Source organism: Cyprinodon variegatus, unplaced genomic scaffold (assembly GCF_000732505.1).
Source record: "Cyprinodon variegatus isolate N-32 unplaced genomic scaffold, C_variegatus-1.0 Scaffold418, whole genome shotgun sequence".
NCBI lineage: Eukaryota > Metazoa > Chordata > Actinopteri > Cyprinodontiformes > Cyprinodontidae > Cyprinodon > Cyprinodon variegatus.
Genome location: NW_015150871.1, coordinates 708973 through 727389, shown reverse-complemented (window position 1 = coordinate 727389; position 18417 = coordinate 708973). Strand labels below are relative to the sequence as shown.

The window sequence follows — 18417 nt, the reverse complement described above, 5'->3', positions numbered from 1 at the left end:
GTCCTGAGAAAAGCAGTTTTTTTTTTTAGCACTTTCTGGCACTCTGTGCGTTTCTCAATTGGTCTGCCGCGGTTTCCGTAGACTCGTGAACTCGCATGAACGCGCTTTTAGGAAATCCTATACACTACTGTTTATGCTCTAAAAACATTCTAAATGACTTTGTTTCGAGTAAATTCTGGACGCTACCCACTCAGGACACTTGGAATACATTGGACGAGCAGTAGCCTATGTTAAAATTGATTAGCTTCATTAAATGTGTTTTTAGGTGACTTTAACTCCTATGTTTTACTGTTTTATTGATCTAGCCCAAAAGAATAGCAGACAAAATGCTTGAAAACACTTCAGGTGTTATTTTCTAAAACTATTACTGTTGTACCTGTGCTGCTTACTTTTCTTTTTAGTCTAAAAAAAAAAAGTGTAATCATTGTGTAATCAAGTGTCATTATGGTGACTTTCAGGAAACTAACTGTATGCCCATGACGTCCTGAATCATGTGCCAGAGGAAGTCAGGACATCGTCACCTAAAGGTGTGGCTGGTGATAACACACCCTGTTCTTTTTTCCACCAGTTTTATCTGGTTTCACATTCCTCTCAATGATTTCAGACAACAGAGGGTAAATGTCCCAAAACCAGTTACAAGCACTCTAGCTCACCAAAAAAAAAAAAAAAACCTTAAGGAAAAGTCTATAACAAAAAGGGGAATTTTAATAAACAAAGGTAAAACTGGTTTTGTTTTCTTTCTTTTGGTTTAATGAGCAAATAAAGCATACATTCTTGAAGAAAAGAAAAAATAATTGACATTAAAATGGCACAAAAAAAGGTATCAATAGGTTGAGAGAAGGTAAAAATAGAATGCAATGGTGAAGTAAAGATTTTATTGAAGCTACTGTCAAACTGGTTCTTATCCTGCTGTGTATGTTTGTCTCTGAAAATGTGATTCATGGGGATTTAAATATGAATAATTTTGGTTTATTTTTTAAATCGTTACATTTTGTCACGTCTATGAGTAATATGTTTTGCCTTACATTTCCTGCTGTTGCAAATAATTACGAAACTAAGCCCACATCGTCTTGCAAATTTAGATGTAAAATTATATTCATTCATTCCAGAAGTTTGAAGCAAAAAATGAGATAGGCATCCCCCCCCCAAAAAAAAATATTGAAAATTAAATCGTTTAAATTACCATCACCCTAATATCTATTGCTTCCTCCCTACAATCTCTGAAACCAGGCCAAGCTGTCGGGTTTCTACCCAGTTTGGCTTCTTAAAAATGTATTGCGTCGATTTTTTTAAATGTAGAGTCTTTTCACTGAATTTTTTGTTTTGGTTTTTTTAAAAGTATCACAGAAAAAACTCCACTGTATCACTGAATGGCAGAGAGGTTGAGTAGCTTTTCAAGAAAATGTGTCTTACGTTCAGTTTGTTTGTTTAAAATGTTGAGAATTTGTAAAACCTGACATTACATATATTTACTGACTAAACCAGTGTGGAATGAAATGTGTCAATGCCAAATGACTCTACTTCTCTTCAGTCTCTGCTTTTATGCTCGAAAGACTTGAAAGCCCGGGTGTCCCTAAATTTCTCAAAACTCAATGAAGAAAAAACCATGGTGGTGATTTTTGGCAGATCCAGTGAAGACTCCCTGATTGATATTGGATCTTTGGCCAGGCATGTCAGGCCTATTAATACCAGTTTAGGGGTTGAAACAGATGCTGGTCTCAAGTTTGAATCTCACATTAGAGCTGTTGTCAAATCCAGCATCTTACGCTTGAGGCAGCTAGCACAGGTTTACGTCAGCATTTTGAAACAGTGGTCAAAGCCTTTGTAACCACTCGGCTGGATTACTGTGATACATGTTATAAGGGTACCGGTGATTCATGCATTTCCCAGCTTTAGAGGGTACAGAATGCTGCTGCAAGTACGTTTTATGATATTCCCTCTATTTCAGCCTCATTACATTGGCTGCCAGTACATTTCAGGATTTATCTAAAATCTGTTTATTTGCTTTTAACGATCTTAATGGTCTTATCCCACCTTACCTGTCTGAGCTGCTTCATCCATATACACCCTCTGGCTTCCTTAGATCAGCTGACCAGTTTTTACTGAGGATGCCAAAGACAAAATGCAAGCTCAGAGGAGACATTGCTTTTTCTGTTGCAGTCTCTGGAATGATCTTTCTTGGCCATTAGACTCTTCACTTTCTGATTTTAAATCTCTTCTTATGACCCATTTCACAATCTGAGATGTTGACTTTGTCTTAATGTGTTTCATTAATTGTTCTGTTATTGCTTTTTATTTTATTACTACTTTTATACACCATTTTATTTATTAATTTCGATGATTGATTATGTGTATTTTCTGATTTTGTAAAGCACTTTTGTCCTGTTGGGCATTGAAAGTGCTTTATAAATACATTTTATATAGTATGGTATGGTATGGTATGGTATGGTATGATATGGTATGGTATGGTATGGTATGGTATGGTATGGTATGGTATGGTATGGTATGGTATGGTATGGTATGGTACGGTACGGTATGGGATAGTATGGTACGTTACAGTACGGTATGGTATGGTATGGTATGGTACTTGGTCCATTATGGTTTCGAAAGTTCAGGACCTAACCATTAAGTTTTGACTTCATTATGACAAAATGTGACAAAGTGTCTTGACCTCTGTCCAAATTTGCAATTAGAAGCTCATTGCAAATAGTGGATCACAGAAATCAGAGGGCATCTTCATCCATAGGGACCAGCACTTCTTCCTTCAAAATGCTTGTCGTAGTTCCACACTTTTAACTTAGAAGAGGCTCAAGGCTCAAGAGAAGCTAAGATTTTGTCTCATTTTTATTTAGATTGGCAGGTTTTAAGTTTTTTAAGGCAGGGTATGTAAATCATTAAAAAAAGTTTGAATTAGCCTGCTGTTTGAGTTTAGTTTATACATTTCATCAGCACAGACAGAACATCTGCATAGTGTAGGGCAGGTAATATTATCATCAAGTTCACGTAGCAGTTAATGCCCATATATGTTGAATGTGTGACATCTCTGAGGTGTGCGAATCACATCATTCAAATTTTCCGTGTGGTTAGTGTTTGCAGATTCTGGAATGTTATTTACCTAAAACCATATATTGGACATTGATAAAGTGGTATTAGCCTCGATGACAAAATGTCAACATGAAAGATTGTTTGAGCTAAGCTTCATTTACATTCACAGCTAATTTCACCAATTCTCACCAACACAATATTCATTTAGTAACTAGAGTATCTAAAATAGAATATAAAAAAAATAAAAATAAAAAAACGTATCTATTCCATACATAAATAAAACTAGGTAAACAATAGGAATAAAAACCGTGTTACTTGTTGTCTGCAGAACAGATTTACATTTGTACATTTTAATGATATAACCTGTCTCAGCACATGTTTTAATTTAAAGAGCCTTCTAAGAAAATTGGACAGACGATAAGACTAAATGCTTGGCTGATATACGTGATTTTGCTTTGGTGTCTTTTTAAAATTGCTCTTTAACATCTTTCTTGTTGAAAACATAGTTTGCCAAGGACCATGATAACCCAAAGGAAGTATGAATCCAAAGTATGAACACTTAATCTCGTAGATTTTTACATACAGTAGGTTCATTCCAGCTTTTTAATCTTCCATCTCATAAAAATAAAGCTCTTGCACTTTCAAGTGTTTTTAAAATATATTATATTTTAAATTCTTTGTTTCGCTTTATTTTTGCTCTATTTTTGAGAAATCATAAAAATGTTATGTATTTGCCAAAGCCAGAGCATGTAACCAGGGGTATGAATAACAGAGCCAAGCAACAGTCAAGAGAGGTGTTAAAAAAAGAGGAAAAGTCTAACTGAGAAGAAGAAATGACAGTATTTGTAAATACAGTACAGTATTTGATGCCAAGTGGCATAAGACACAAGTAGAGACTGAAGCACGAACGTCAACCCTCAAATGCCATTGTCCTGTAGGTTTTGCATACATCCCTGCAGCACACCTGAAACAAATGATTGCTTGATGCCTCTGATAAACTTACCGATATGCCAAGGAGGTAATCTGGCCTTTTGTTTCAGGTGTGTTGAAGCTGGAATGCATTCAAAAGCCATGAGTGAGGTAATGTCGGCCTTTTAGTGCCACATAAATGACTGCCTACTTAATAAGTTCATGAAAATGAATCATTTTAGCCAATAGTATGCATGACATGGTTTCATACCTTCAACAATTGTGAAAAAAGATTGTAACAATTCTTCTACAGTTTTCCAGATTTAAAATTGTAGAATATTTCAGAATAATAGGATGAAAGCCACAAGCCTACTCTTTAAGGTGAGCTGTCTGTGAGTAATCTTTCAAACCTTCTCTCTACAGAAACTTAAACACCTAGCATTCGTATTACTCTTAGAGTTTTCTGCCAAACACTTCTTCTGCTCTAACAGACAAACTATCAACATTTCAGAGCTGATACCATTTTTGTAGCGTGCATTCTTACTATTAATATTCCAGGAACAGCTGAGGCTACATCCTGGCTCATCTATACTCAGAAAAATGTTGAAACCCCGACCTTTATTGTCATTAAACACAAAAACCACCTGCAGGGGTGGATTCATTAGGCAGGTCTTCTAGTGTTTCCTCAATAGGTTGGCTCTCACACCTCCCATTCTTCTGCGGCTCCTGATGCTCTCTTACACCTGAGCTGCTCTCATTGTACCGTCAGAGACGCTAAGAGATGCACAGCGATGGCTTCCATGGGAATGCAGATGACTGGCTGCAGTCTGGCGCTTTTCGGGTGGATCGGGGTGCTTATCGTCTGCGCTACGCCCACGTGGCGGGTCACAGCTTTCATCGGCAACAACATAGTGACTTCACAGACCATGTGGGAGGGCATCTGGATGAGCTGTGTGGTACAGAGCACAGGCCAGATGCAGTGCAAGGTGTACGACTCTATGCTGGCTTTGAGCAACGACCTTCAGGGGGCCCGAGCTCTGGTGGTGGTTTCCATCATCGTTGGTGTTGTAGGACTTCTGATTGCTTTTGTTGGAGGAAAATGCACTAACTTCATACCAGAGGAGAGGGTCAAAGCTAAGGCCATGGTGGCCGCAGGGGCGATCCTGATCATCAGCGGAGTCCTCTGCCTCATCCCCGTATCCTGGACTGCCAGCATCATCATACAGGATTTCTACAATCCTCTATTGGTGGATGCACAAAAAAGAGAGATTGGGGCATCTCTGTACATCGGCTGGGGAGCTGCAGTTTTACTGATCCTTGGAGGAGGAATGCTGTGTGCCAGTTGCCCCCCTAAGGAGGAACGAGCCCCCTCTGTAAAATACCTCTTAAAAGGATCTGGAAGAAACAGCAACGGAGATTCATACCGATCTTCCACACCAACAAAGACATATATTTGAGAAAACTGGATGTTTGGTCTGTTAGAGGAAGACTTACACGTGTCATAGAGGGGAAAAAAGCTCACATTTAACTAAAAAATGAAGGAAATCTGCACTTTTATTTTATGAGAATAAAATGTAAATGAAGACCTTTTCTGTTTGTGACTGTATTACGTTTTGTCTTAAAATATGCATATGTTGTGTTAGATTTATGTTGCAGAAACTTTATTTACTATTATTTGTCTGGTTTCATTTGTACACAAATTTATCTTAAGAGAACTATGGCTATTTTATTCTCTTTCATTAAAAGGAACTTGTGTTGCAAATGTTTTTAGTGAGGACATTTGTTTGCTTGTTTTTAAAACCTGCCCGGAGTGATATTTAGACCAAACAAAGCAGAAACCGGTTTGTCGGGTACCTACCAGATTCAAATCCCAGGAACTGAAGGAGAGCCTTAGATAATCATGTTCCTGTTGACTCATCAGCGCTTAGTGAAGCAGGATTTACTAAAAACCTTTCAGTGTCCTGCATCCATGGAAAATTTAAAGGAAATAAATTAAAAGATTGTTGCCTTTACAAATAATAAGAAATATTTGGACTCACAAACAATTTAATTCAAATTTAGATTTTTTAATCAGAATTGATTGTTTTAGTTGACAGCCCCACCAGCGTGATAGGATCAATGTAAAAACATTGATCCCATCACACTGGTGGGATCAATGTTTTTACATACAATCACAAGTGCACTACAGATAATGAGGAAGGAGTCGAATTACATAGTCACCCTACGACATTCAGCATGACACTTCCTCCTCTACACACACATTAACTACAAATTAGATAGATCAAGATTTAATATTATTTTTGATAGATTATTGCTTAAAAAGAGGACAAATCTCTCTATAAGCCCACATGAAAGATGTCTGGATTCACAAATGAGCATCATAATTTATATTGGGTTTAATTCAGTGTTTAGGTGAGATCAGTTGAGTTTGTTTATGGAGCATATTTCAGTCGGAGGACAAGTCAAAGTGCTACACATGAAAAAAACAGAACAAAGAAATGACAGCAGCAGATAAATGAGAGGAACGTATATTTGCAGTGGAATAGTTTGAAAGAAAGAAAAATGTAAAACTAAATACAATGGAAAAGTAAAATTAAAGGAATGAAATGATCATAGGGAAATGAATAAAATAATTATTGATAGTATCTTTTAATCGTTAGTATGAACTCTAAACTCTTCTTTTAAGCCTTGACAATTGTTTCTTTTCCAGGAAGTAGGCTATTTCCTGGAAATCTGATTCCTTAGTATTGTTCACAAGTAATTACTCAGAAGCCATTATGCACCTACAGTAAAACACCTATAGATGTGTTGTCAACTAAGGATAACCAGTTTATATCCCAATGTTATAATGTTCCTCGTTTGGAAAAAAAAGGGGTTTTCTAACTGACCTATAGCCGCCGCCCTAACATCTTCTTAGGCAGAACTGGTTAGAATCTGCGAAAAAAAAAACAAAAAAAAAAACACATTAAATATGATCTATTATTACAGTCAGATATCTTAACACAAACATTTTATTTGAATAAATGTATTTAATTGGTAGAAAATATTGAATTGCTGATTTATTATTGATTGCTGGTCTAACAGTTGTAATCATCATCAATAATCCCTTTAAATAATTATAAGAAAAATATTGTTTTATCACATTTTGTTGTTAGATGTTGATCATAAAGTCTTAAAAGAACCTGATAGGCTTCCCTTTTTCCTACTTCATAAATATCATAGTTTGGTTTCTTTAAAACGCTTTCTACAATATAAAAAAATATATTTAATTCTCATCAGATGTCTGTGGATACAGATCAGTCACCCAACAGAGCAACAATTTAAACATTTTAAACAAAGCTGGGGAAGGATCCAACTTTGTTTTGCCACCAGGGAAGAGAAGAAACTTGAAAACAAACATCATGGTGGGGGAAAGAGAGCATAGGGGGCCATCAAACCAGGAAAATCCTTTCTGTTCTGCAATAGGTAATGCTAATGCTTACACTTAGCCTTCTCCTGAAAAAGAAATTTATTACTCTTTCTCTTTCAGCTGGAGAGTGACTCTAAACCCATGGAGTTAAACTGACGCACAATACCACTTCCCATATCTGAGTTCCCAGATTTTATAACTTTTTATAGAAAACCTTTGGGGAACCCGTTATATAACCTCAAAGGAAGAGACAAACCCATTCTTGAAGCATGTTAAAAAAAAATCAAGGATGAGAAATGTCCCTATCTGTTTATACTTTAATCTTCTGAAATGTTACAAGTGAGAAAAAAGTGTGACCACACAGGAAATACAGTTGTACGAGTGAAAACTGTGGTTTTGATTGGAGGGTGTGGTATGTTATGATTCTATCAATACAAGAGCAAAATCTGTGAAAATGTAAAAACTACTAATAATGCTGGCAATCTATAGTTTAAGAAGCTTTCGAGACACAAAGCTCTCATTAAAATCTGCCTGCTTGAATATACATAAAGTAATCATTCAAACCCGTGGCCATGCAAAAGAATTATTACTGCATTCACTTATTATCTACTACTAAGCTTTGTTTGTAGTCTTTTCTGTTGTCCCCTTGCGCCCTCTAGTGGCCACTTGGAATCATGCCGCAAAACATGTACTAAATATATTTAGATTGACATCAACATAATCAATTCTAACTTTCAGTTTTGATATGCGACATTTACCTAATTTCCCCTGTTATTTCAACTTAAAGTAGTTTGCTAATAAATTCAATGTTTAGTTTTATCTGTGTAACTTTTGTTTGTAGAAGTCTGTTTTTAGAAGAAAACACTTTCATCATCAACCCCAAGAAGTTTGCAACAGAATTGGGTAAAAATGTGAGTGTCAAAATGTTCTGATTTCAAGCAAGTTTTTTTTTCTTTTTGTTTTGTGTTTGATAGGGTGTGAGCTTCCAGTTTCCCATGGCTCTACAGGAGTTGGGCATAAGTCTGTCCATGGCGGGTGTCGCTGGTACCATGTTGATCTGTGGCCTGCCCATGTGGAAGGTCACCGCATTCATCGGCACCCATTTGGTGGTAATGCAAGTGTTCTGGGAAGGCCTGTGGATGACCTGCGTCAGTGAGTACACCGGTCAGATGCAGTGCAAGCTCTACGATGCCCTCCTGGACCTTTCACCTGAACTCCAGGCAACCCGCGGCCTTATTTGCGTCAGCATGGTGTTGGGATGTTTGGGGTTTCTCATCTTTATCCTGGGAGCTCGGTGCACCAACTGCCTGAGCCACCCCCGAATCAAAGCCCGGGTGGTGCTCAGCTCTGGGGTCATCTTCTGCCTCTCAGCCCTCACTACAATAGTAGCTGTCGCTTGGACCGCCAACACCATCATCACAGATTTCCACAACCCCAGAGTACCTGAGGTGCTAAAGAGAGAGCTTGGAGCAGCCATTTACATAGGATTTGTAACATCTGGGCTGCTCTTCTGTGGAGGCGCCATTCTTTGTGCAACCTGTCCACAAGAGAGATCCAGATTCCCCTCCAGTGGGTACCAGTTAGCCAAGACTCCCACACGAAGCAGCTATGCCATCAAAAACTATGTATGAAGACAGGAACCTAGACAACAAGACACAAAAACTGAAATCTTGTTCACCTTAAGATTTATTTTGTTTATGCCTATTATGATGCTTTCTGCTTAATTACAATCTCTGTGTAGTAAGTAAAAATAAATCTAAATAAAAGATCTTTAAGAAACATTTTTGGGTCTTTTCAGATCATCATTTCTAAAATATATATAATCTATCCCATCAGTGTTGCAGTTTTTTTTTAAGGAAATGGTTAAAACACTACTTTACAGTGACCAGAGAGAGAAGATAGCTGCCCTTCCTTTCTTGTTTCTAAAAAGCTTTCTTATTAATGTTTTCTGACTCATGTAATTTCCATTCGATAATGGAAAGATTATACCAAATAAGCCTAGATCAGGGGTGCTCAAGTCCAGTCCTAAAGAGCTGCCGTCCTGTAACTTTTAGATGCATTTCTCCTCAAATGCTGAATCTAAAGGCTCAATCCCCTCATTTGGCTCAGAATGGTAGGCATGGTAACAAACCACTCATTTGATTCAGGGGTGTTAAAAATGTCAAATGAGGGTCTTAATTTTGTGAGATTTTTGTCTCCATAACTGTCAACAATTGTTAAACTAGTTACCTTGAGTGTAAAAAAGGTTCAACCATCATCATTGCTTTTAACTTTGATGCTTCCTTTGCTGGTTTCCACCACCATAAACATAGAGCTGCTTCATGCAGACCCTCTTTTTCCTGTAGGACAATGGAGACTGGGATATTTTCAAAATCTATTTGAAAAACCATGATGTACAAGAACAATATAAATGCAACAAAGCTTTCTAGCATTATCTCAAAAATATGGTGTTGCAAAAAGCAAGATGTTTTTGTTGGAAAAGCCATTGGTTATACCATAAACTATCACAAGTTGGATATTGGGGTGGAAGATATAAATTAATTGTTTTGCTTAAATTCATTATTTGAAAACAAATCGGTTTTTCCAAGATTTTTTTAAGATTATTTTTCTTCAAATGCAGGAATCTAACACCTAAATTAGGCAAACTGTTAAAATAATGTGATAAATTTGATAAAATAATGTGATAATGGGCTTATTTGACAACAAACCTAAGAGTCATAAAAAAATAAAGTAAAAAAGAAAAGAGAAGAAAGATTTTTTTATTTCAAGCATTTTTTATTTTATTTACAGACATGTTATCTTCATAGAAACTAATACTATAAGCAGTAGGCTTTATTGTATGAAAATCTTCTATCCCTTCAACCAAATTCTAAATCATTTTTGCTTGAGCAGAAAAACAAATCTAAAGGTAAATTTGGAAAAGTTTAGGTTTTTAAACAATCAAGTTTCAGAATAATCTTTATTAGATAAACAGATATTATTTCTTTGAGGTAGCATTAACAGGCCACCTTATAGGTTCCCATCATTGGAGTTCTTTGTTAAGAATGAATGAACAATGAGGCCATTGTTCACTAAATGTCTCTATTTTCTTAGTCTTTTGAAAAGTCTGGTAAACTTCAAAGACATGCTGATTAAGTTAAATAAATAAGAGGAAATAACTAATTATGGTAACATATTCTGTGTTTGTTTAGGGGTAGTTTAGTTATATTCTTTTTTTAAAAAGCCCCTCTTTTTGCAGATTGTTTTTAGAATAGAATATAATAGAATAAAAATTCCCTTTATTGTCCCACAACAGAGAAACTGTGGTGCTACAGCAGCAAAATGTTATAGCAGAAGAGGTCACACAATGTGGACCTTAGAAAGTGTATAAATATATATACACAATATAAATAACAAAATAAGTAACAGTAACAGTTAAGAAAATAAATAAGTACTTTAATGTACAGTGTTTTTGCAATATAAATGCTCTGTATCTGGAGAGTAAAATAGTCAATAAACAGCTGTGGACATTTTTACAGTAATGGATATGTGATGAATAGCAGCAACATCAGATGTACAAAATGTTATGTCATTTAACTAAGACAGAAACTCTCCAAAAATCCGTATGAATGTAAGACTTATTAAGGCTATAGGGAACAGTGGTGGTTATAAATTCTTACAGCTGCTAGGAGAAAGGATCTGTGATAACGCTCCCTGGTGCATTTAGGGTGCAGCAGTCTGTCACTGAAGGAGCTCTCCTGTTCAGCAACAGTGAACAATGATATTCTCAGGGCCTCAGATAATGGACTTGTATCAGTAGTTACCGTCTTTGGACCAGAGTCTTTGAAAAAGAAGCTGATGAGTCAGCCACTTAATTTGGATCGAATAAATTGATCTCAGATAATAAAGTAAAAAATCTTGGTGTCATTATTGATCAGGACCTGTAATTTAAATTCCATATCAAATAGGTTTCTAGAATTTCCTTTTTTCATCTCCAGAATATTGCAAAAATTAGAAATATCCTGACCAGGGTTCTGAGAAAATAGTCCATGTATCTGATACTTCAAGGCTGGACTATTGTAATTGTAATTCTTTACTATCAGGAAGTCCACAAACTGTAGTTAAAAGCCTTCAGCTGATCCAAAACGCTGCAGCCAGAGTTCAGATGAAAATTAAAAAGAGAGATCATATCTCGCCTATCCTGGCTTCTCTACATTGGCTTCCTATTAAATCCAGAATAGAATTTAAAAGCCTCCTTCTCACATATCAAGCCTTAAATGGCCAAGCTCCATCTGATATCAGAGATCTGATCATTCTCTATGTTCCTAACAGAGCTCTTCTCTTTCAATCTGCAGGTCTACTAGTGGTTCCTAGAATTTCTAAGAGTAGCATGGGAGGCAGACCTTTTACTACCAGTTTTAGTCCATGAGGCAGACACCCTAAGGGTGGGCTTAAAAATTTATAGTTATGCTGCTATAAGCTAAGACTGCTGGAGGACATAGGGACCCCTATTTCATCTATTCTCCCACTCTGCAGAATCTGTAGTAGTTCAGATAGTTCAATCTCTAACGTTCTGCTCTCTCTGCTTTTTCTCATAGTAGCTTCATCTGGTCTGTTCCTGTTTGGCTGTGACTCCATCCTGGAGAGTAATATCAGCTGCGCAGCTGCCATCAACACCTGTGTTTATAGATGTTCGAGATCGGCCTGTTTTTCAGTGTAGTCCTGTTTCTCTGAGATGGGAGTTGGCTCGGAGCTTGTCTGCCTGGCTGTGTGTTTCCTGGACGGGGCCGCCTTTTACAGTTGCTTTTTGTATCCCTGCTTCTGTCTCCTTGAACTCCACTCGGCCTCGGCAGATGGACACTCACACTGAGCCTGATTCTGCTGAAGGTTTCTTCCTGTTAAAAGGGAGTTTTTCCTCTCCACTGTCACTACAAGCATGCTTAGTTCAAGACAATGAGTCGATGCAATTAACTGGTTTTCCTTAGATAGAAAACTTTGAATCAATTTGACTGTATGATCTGGTGAACTGTAAAGTACCTTGAGATTGCATATTTTGATGTTAATTGGCGCTATATAAATAAACTTAATTGAATTAAATATTCTCTAACTCCTTTCAAATAAGATCACATAATACCGCCACGACCACGTTTGATTATAGAACTGATACAACCTCTGGTTTCCTTTCATGTCTGCAGAATTGATAGGAGTTCTGCAGACATAGTTCCAACATTTGTTAATCAAATGAGACATGCACGTCTGCCACTGTTAGAAGTCGTTCCTTTCATGTTGAGAGGACTCTTAAACAGTTTGCACATGTTTCTGTTTTTACTTTACATCTAACAAACCAAATACTGTTTGAGGCCAGAAATACCTCCATTTGTACCAAAACATCTTGTTAAAGCAGTTGCTTTGTGTTCTTTCCTTTAGTTTAACAAAGAAAGTCAGACGGCATCGTAAATATGATCAAGATTTGATTCAACCTTGCAGAAAGTTAGAAAGCTAAAGTTTTAATATTATTTTTGAATCTTAGTTTGCCTATTTACTGCAGTTAATGTGGCTCAGGTTATCCTAAGCTATCTCTATAGTTATGCTGCTATAGGCATATACTGCTGGAGGACATAGGGACCCCTATTTCATCATTCTGCTTCATTTTATCTCTATTCTCCCACTCTGCCGAGTCTATTGGTTCACTCTCTAACGTTCTGCTCTCTCTGCTTTTTCCCAAAGTTGCATTGCCTCGTCTGTTCCTGTTTGGCTGTGACTCCATACTGGAGAGAAATATCAGTATTGTTGCTGCCATCAACACCTTTGTTTATAGCCGTGGAGATCGGCCTGTTTTTTTTCAGAGTAGTCCTGTTTCTCTAAGTACGACTGGCTGGTTGTGCTCCCCTTCATCCTCTGACATAGTGGCTGGCTCGGACCTTGTCTGCCTGGCTGTGTGTTTCCTGGATGGGGCTGTCTGTGGAGCTGGTTTACAGTTGCCTTTTCTATCTCTGCTTCTGTCTCCTTGAACCCCAGTCGGCCTTGGCAGATGGCCGCTCACACTGAGCCTGGTTCTGCTGGAGGTTTCTTCCTGTTCCAAGGGACCTTTTCTCCCCACTGTCACTACAAGCATGCTCGGTGTGAGGGGTTGCTGATGAGTCAATCAGCCGATACAATCAATTGGTTCTACTTAGATAGAAAACTTTGAACTAATCTGACTATAAGATCTGGTTGAACTGTAAAGTGCATTGAGATAACATGTGTTGTAAATTGGCACTGTATAAATAAACTGAATTGAATAGAATATTTATGGTCTTTAGCTCTAACCTGAACTCATTCTGAGCAAGGAGCACCGGCGTCTGCTAGTCCACTCCCTATACACCTCCAGACACGAATTACTTTTATACATTCAGGACTTATGAGGTTTACACTTCATAGATTTATTGTCCTAGCTGATAAAGTCAAACATTTGTGTGTAACAATAAAAAAAAAGGAATACAGTATTACATTGAGGGAAATAAAGGCTAAAGAATATGGGTGTCTTGTTAGATTTATTGTCCTGAAGTTTCCTTTCAAATTCCAAAGTCTAACAGATGAATAATCCAGTCTGCAGCAGGGAAAATATGAAGCCTTGACAAGTTTGAACTTGTGACTGAAAACAGGCCAACTTCACTCTTCAGATTTGCCAAGCTCACACCTAAACTTCCATGCTGTCTGAATTTAGTTTTATAAATCGAGTTTCCTCTCAGAGTCAAGGCCCAGCGGTTGAAGCCTCGGTGGACAAAGGAAGCTTTGTTTTCTCCTCTCTAGAATCAGGGATAAATGGATTGTTTTGAAACCATGGCAGAGAAAACAGAGGGATTTCCCTGCTCCACCCAGCTGCAGCCAACTCAGTGCCTTCTTTTCAAGAATGCCAGAGAACTGGTTCCCTCCTCTCTGAACAGACATGCAAAACAGACACACAAACCCAGCAGTGTTTGTGCTGCACATGTGAACATTAAAATAACAGCCCGCCCCGTCCTCTCCCCTTCTCGCTGCTCTCTCCTGCCAGCTGTTTCAGTTTTGGCAGCCAGACCCGGCAACAGAGAGGAGGAGGACCAACGAGGCCGGAGTCATGAAGAGGGAGCTGGAGATCGCTGCCCTCGGTGTGGCCACCACAGGATGGCTGGCTGCCATTCTTACACGCTGCCTGGCCCTGTGGAAGGTAAGCGGGACCGTGGACAACACCACAGCCAGCCTGCCTGCCTACTGGGATGGGGTGTGGCTACAATGGGATCACTGGGATCTGGCTCATGATGGCAGCCTGCACTGCTCTTTCTACCAGTCTCTGATGTCTCTGTCTGGAAGTTTTCGCACGTGGAGAGCCCTGATCATGGCCGCCATTGGAGTCGGGGGATTCGCAGCAGTGGTTGGAGCAGTGGGGTTGGTGTGGTTTCCAAAGCGAGGCCAGATCAAAGTGTTTTCTGGGAGTTTCTTTATTGTGGCAGGTATCCTGTTGCTGGTTCCCACTGCATGGACCTGCCATCACACCAGTCAGCCACTGGAGGGCGCTGTGTCACTGAGGAGAGACTGGGGACCTGCTCTGTACCTTGGATGGATCTCCTTTGGCCTGATGCTGGTTGGTGGTGTGTTTTTAACCACCAGATGCCCCACTGCAGGGGGGCAGGGGGAGCAGCCCGGCAGGAGCCTGAGCCCCGAGGAGGAGGCCAGTAACCCGCTGAACACCATCAACAGAACTGCATTCACAAACAGCCAATACAACCGTAGATCACAGGCCATCTGAGGGGACTGGAGGGCAATATTTAAATGGACTGCTGAAAAGTGAAATGAATGCACATAGATGATCTGCTCAGGAAGATGTGTGGTTGCACTTTTTAGAAATATTTGGTTAGAATTACCTTCAATGAGCAGAACCACATTCACTTTATTATTAACATGGATTTTTTTTTCTTCTGCTGTGTTTTCTTCTACATTTACTGTATGTTTTACTGTATGTTTGAATGATAATTTCCAGGCTTGAAAACTGCAGGAAAATAACGGCTCTGTTTGGTTTGTTGCATTAACAAGAACACATCTGGTGGTTTATTCCAATAAAGTTTAACGACCGTTATGTAAACTCCTTAAAACTAACTGCTACTGCATCTGCAGATTAAAAACTGGCTGCACTGAATTGGAAGTTTATTTTATTGTAGGAGGGATGTCTCAGAAGAATCGGCGCAGAAATTGTCACTTTATAGAGCAGGATCACTTATATTTCATATCTGGCTGCTCAGAGTTTGACTTTCCTTTATAAAAAATGACTGAGAAATACTTCTGTTTGATATATTTGGTTTAGTTTATGTCAAACTGGAATGCTTGGATGTGCTGGGATCAGATACAATGTAATGATAAAAGAGGAATGTAGAGGATCAATAGAGAAAAGCACATCAAATAAACAGGAGAAATGATGCAGAGTATCCTTCTTTAGCACTAAGACAAAATGGACAAAAGTGACATAATCCTAATTTATTGCTTACCAACAATTTTTACAGAACAGAGGAAAACTTTGATATAAAGACCAAACATTTTTGTAGATACTTAAGTTATTAGAAATAGAACAGAGTGGGATGAATTAGTATCCCTTAGTAGAGAAAACAAGGTTTTAGCATTAAAAAAACAATGATAGGTGAAATATGCAGACCTGTGATTTATCTAAGTTAATAAAAAACAGCTAATTATCATTCAAATGGAAAGATAATAATATGAATATAAACAATGTATTGGGTTTTGTTAGCTGTTTTAGTTGTAAAGTCTGATATCTGCTAAGAGGGAGGATCTGAGATGATGCACTTTTGGGCACCTAGAACGGAACACTGGAAGAGCTAAATATTTTGAACGCCCGCCCTCCATCTTCCTCACAGATAGTCTGTTTTTAGTCTTCCTTTAAAGGTTGGTGATGTGGACTCCATCATCTCAAATCCAGAAATACTGTAATTCATATTCTTTCTGATATTTCTATGTTTTAAAAGTGTCAGAAGTTCCAATAAGATCCTCGAGTTTTCATCAAATTAACCTGGACTTTCTGACTTAATCCCCAAAAAGTGGACGTATCAGATAGAGGTCTTTGTACAGGATAAAAGGAAACAAACTCAATTTATTGTTAAATATGTTTTTAACTTTATTTGATTAAACTTGACAGTGAAAGATACAGAAGTGTGACAAACTGAAACTTAAGTTTCTGCCCTTTTTTCTTTCTGTATGTAAGCCTTACATCAGATAAAACAAAATGTCTCATTTAAACTTTAGATTTACCATGTGTTTGAATTTTTTTCCTCTGTGTGCGAATTCTTAAAAATGATAATAAAGGTTTTGCTTTCCTTATTTGTTCAATATTTGATGCTTTCTTCAGGAACACTAGATGAATCCAGGATTACCGGTAATATCTGCCTCCTGATAAAGCTGGCTAAAAAGCCTGAAGTCAAACTGAAGTGATTCTGGTTTTGTGTGTTGGGCCCTGATAGTGTAGATTTGACCTAATGTTTTAGATCATAAAAGTGATCAAATATCTATCGGAATTCCTTTTTAATGACAGAGGCTACCAGATTTTTACTTTAATTGCCTTATTTTAAAGTTAGTGGTGCCATACAGTCAGAGAATGTTTCTAAATACAATCATCTCCAGTCTTTGCTATTTCAGAGCGGCTTAAAAGGGCCTTAGTGTCACTTTATTTCAATCCTTTAAAGAAATGGGAAACAAATATTCTGTAAAATGTGTTAGTCATATTGTTAAGGTCATACTGCAAAAATATGACTATGTCTATATGATTGTTTTATTCCCTCGCAATATATTGTGATTAGTTTATCTGACAAATTTCTACCAGGGGCGACCAAAGTGCAATGATGTGTATAATTATTTGCTGTTATACCCATTCTATTTATTTTATATTTGTACAATCTGTGTTTAAACAAACCAAAACAATCATTGTGAAGTTTAGCTTCAGAGCAGGATTAATTGTTGCAGGTAAATATATTTCTGGGTCTATAAAGAAAGCAATGCAAATAGAAGCTAGAGTCAAAAAAAGTCCCACCCAGGACAAAAATATAATAAATATGAAAATGTAAGTCAGATCCTATTACTGACCGTCCATTTGTACATTTTCAGAGCTGAACCCTGCTTTAAAATCCACTCTTTTCAGCATTAAATTAGAGTTTGTTTTTAAACATAGCTGCTGTTTTGCAAGGCTGAATATAAGGTGAATTAGACAATAAACAGTCTGTTTTGTTAGCAGTTTTAGGCTTTGCGCTCCAGTGAGGTGTTAAGCTCGGTGAGCGCCTACAGCTTCTCGTCTCCTTCCTCCACATCTTTCAGGCTGACAACCTCCAGAGATCCGCGGCCTTTGGTTTCACAGCGGATCAGCTCATCGATCTCCCTGAAGCAGCCAGGATCCACCAGACAAACCTGAGAGGGAAGATGAAGACGAGGGTTTGATCGTGATCTTAGACTTCCTGAATCGTTCCTCTTTACCGAGCTGCAGCAGTAAACCGACCATTTCCAGCTCTTCGTCGAACTCTTCGCTCTCAACCACCTGCAGGAGAGGTTTGAGCTTCTCCTTCAGCCTCTTGGCCTCCTTGGCCGGTATCACCAGCCGCAGCCTCATGTGGGCTCTCTGGATCTCCATGCTCTCCTTCAGCTGCCGAATCACTTCCAGGGCCTGTGGAGGAGCAAACAGACAGTAAATGGATGGAACTCACATCCTTAATGGCCGCTGTCCTGCAGGACACACATATAATGACATATTCATTAAATTAAGACGTGCTGAGTCAGGGAAACATCTAAAGGATGCAGGAAACCAGCTCCTGGTGAAAAACTTAGACATCTTCTATTGTCATTTTGTACACAGAGGGCCGGATTTATCAAGATCCAATTTTGCGTGCAGTAATTTGTGCTCGCAAACTGGAATTTTGCGCGAGGGGCTGAACCATGGTTTGCGGGTGATTTAACAAGAGCGATTGCGTAACTGGTGGCATGTGCAAAACTGTTGGAGACGCCCTATTTAAATGATGGTTTTGCGCGTTTTGTGGTTTTGTGGTCTCCCTGCTTCATTTCGATGTCTC

The 18417-nt window shown here is 38.3% G+C and overlaps 4 protein-coding genes across 4 annotated transcripts in view; 3 read left to right on the top strand and 1 right to left on the bottom strand.

The window, feature by feature from the left end:
• LOC107093299 (claudin-4-like) overlaps window positions 1-9525 on the top strand; it is a 26459-nt gene extending 16934 nt beyond the window's left edge. Inside the window, exon 2 of the mRNA XM_015388276.1 lies at window positions 8338-9525. Coding sequence (XP_015243762.1) covers window positions 8359-8994 — 636 coding nt within the window. The 5' untranslated portion in view covers window positions 8338-8358 and the 3' untranslated portion in view covers window positions 8995-9525. The remainder of the gene's footprint in view (window positions 1-8337) is intronic.
• On the top strand, window positions 4677-5720 carry LOC107093297 (claudin-4-like). Its single transcript, XM_015388274.1, has one exon. The coding sequence runs from the start codon at window positions 4746-4748 to the stop codon at window positions 5409-5411; it is 666 nt and encodes a 221-aa protein (XP_015243760.1). The 5' UTR covers window positions 4677-4745; the 3' UTR covers window positions 5412-5720.
• A 4662-nt stretch (window positions 9526-14187) lies between the features above and the next one.
• Window positions 14188-16067, top strand: LOC107093283 (claudin-4-like). Its single transcript, XM_015388258.1, has one exon. The coding sequence runs from the start codon at window positions 14439-14441 to the stop codon at window positions 15105-15107; it is 669 nt and encodes a 222-aa protein (XP_015243744.1). The 5' UTR covers window positions 14188-14438; the 3' UTR covers window positions 15108-16067.
• An 840-nt stretch (window positions 16068-16907) lies between these two features.
• Window positions 16908-18417, bottom strand: part of sbds (Shwachman-Bodian-Diamond syndrome) — an 8675-nt gene continuing 7165 nt past the window's right edge. Inside the window, exons 4-5 of the mRNA XM_015388264.1 lie at window positions 17850-18014; window positions 16908-17761 (exon numbers count right to left, since the gene is read on the bottom strand). Coding sequence (XP_015243750.1) covers window positions 17636-17761; window positions 17850-18014 — 291 coding nt within the window. The 3' untranslated portion in view covers window positions 16908-17635. The remainder of the gene's footprint in view (window positions 17762-17849; window positions 18015-18417) is intronic.

Excerpts from the sequence above, each read along its gene's own strand:
- LOC107093297 (XM_015388274.1), top strand. The coding sequence starts at position 4,746 with ATGGCTTCCATGGGAATGCAGATGACTGGCTGCAGTCTGGCGCTTTTC.
- LOC107093283 (XM_015388258.1), top strand. The coding sequence starts at position 14,439 with ATGAAGAGGGAGCTGGAGATCGCTGCCCTCGGTGTGGCCACCACAGGA.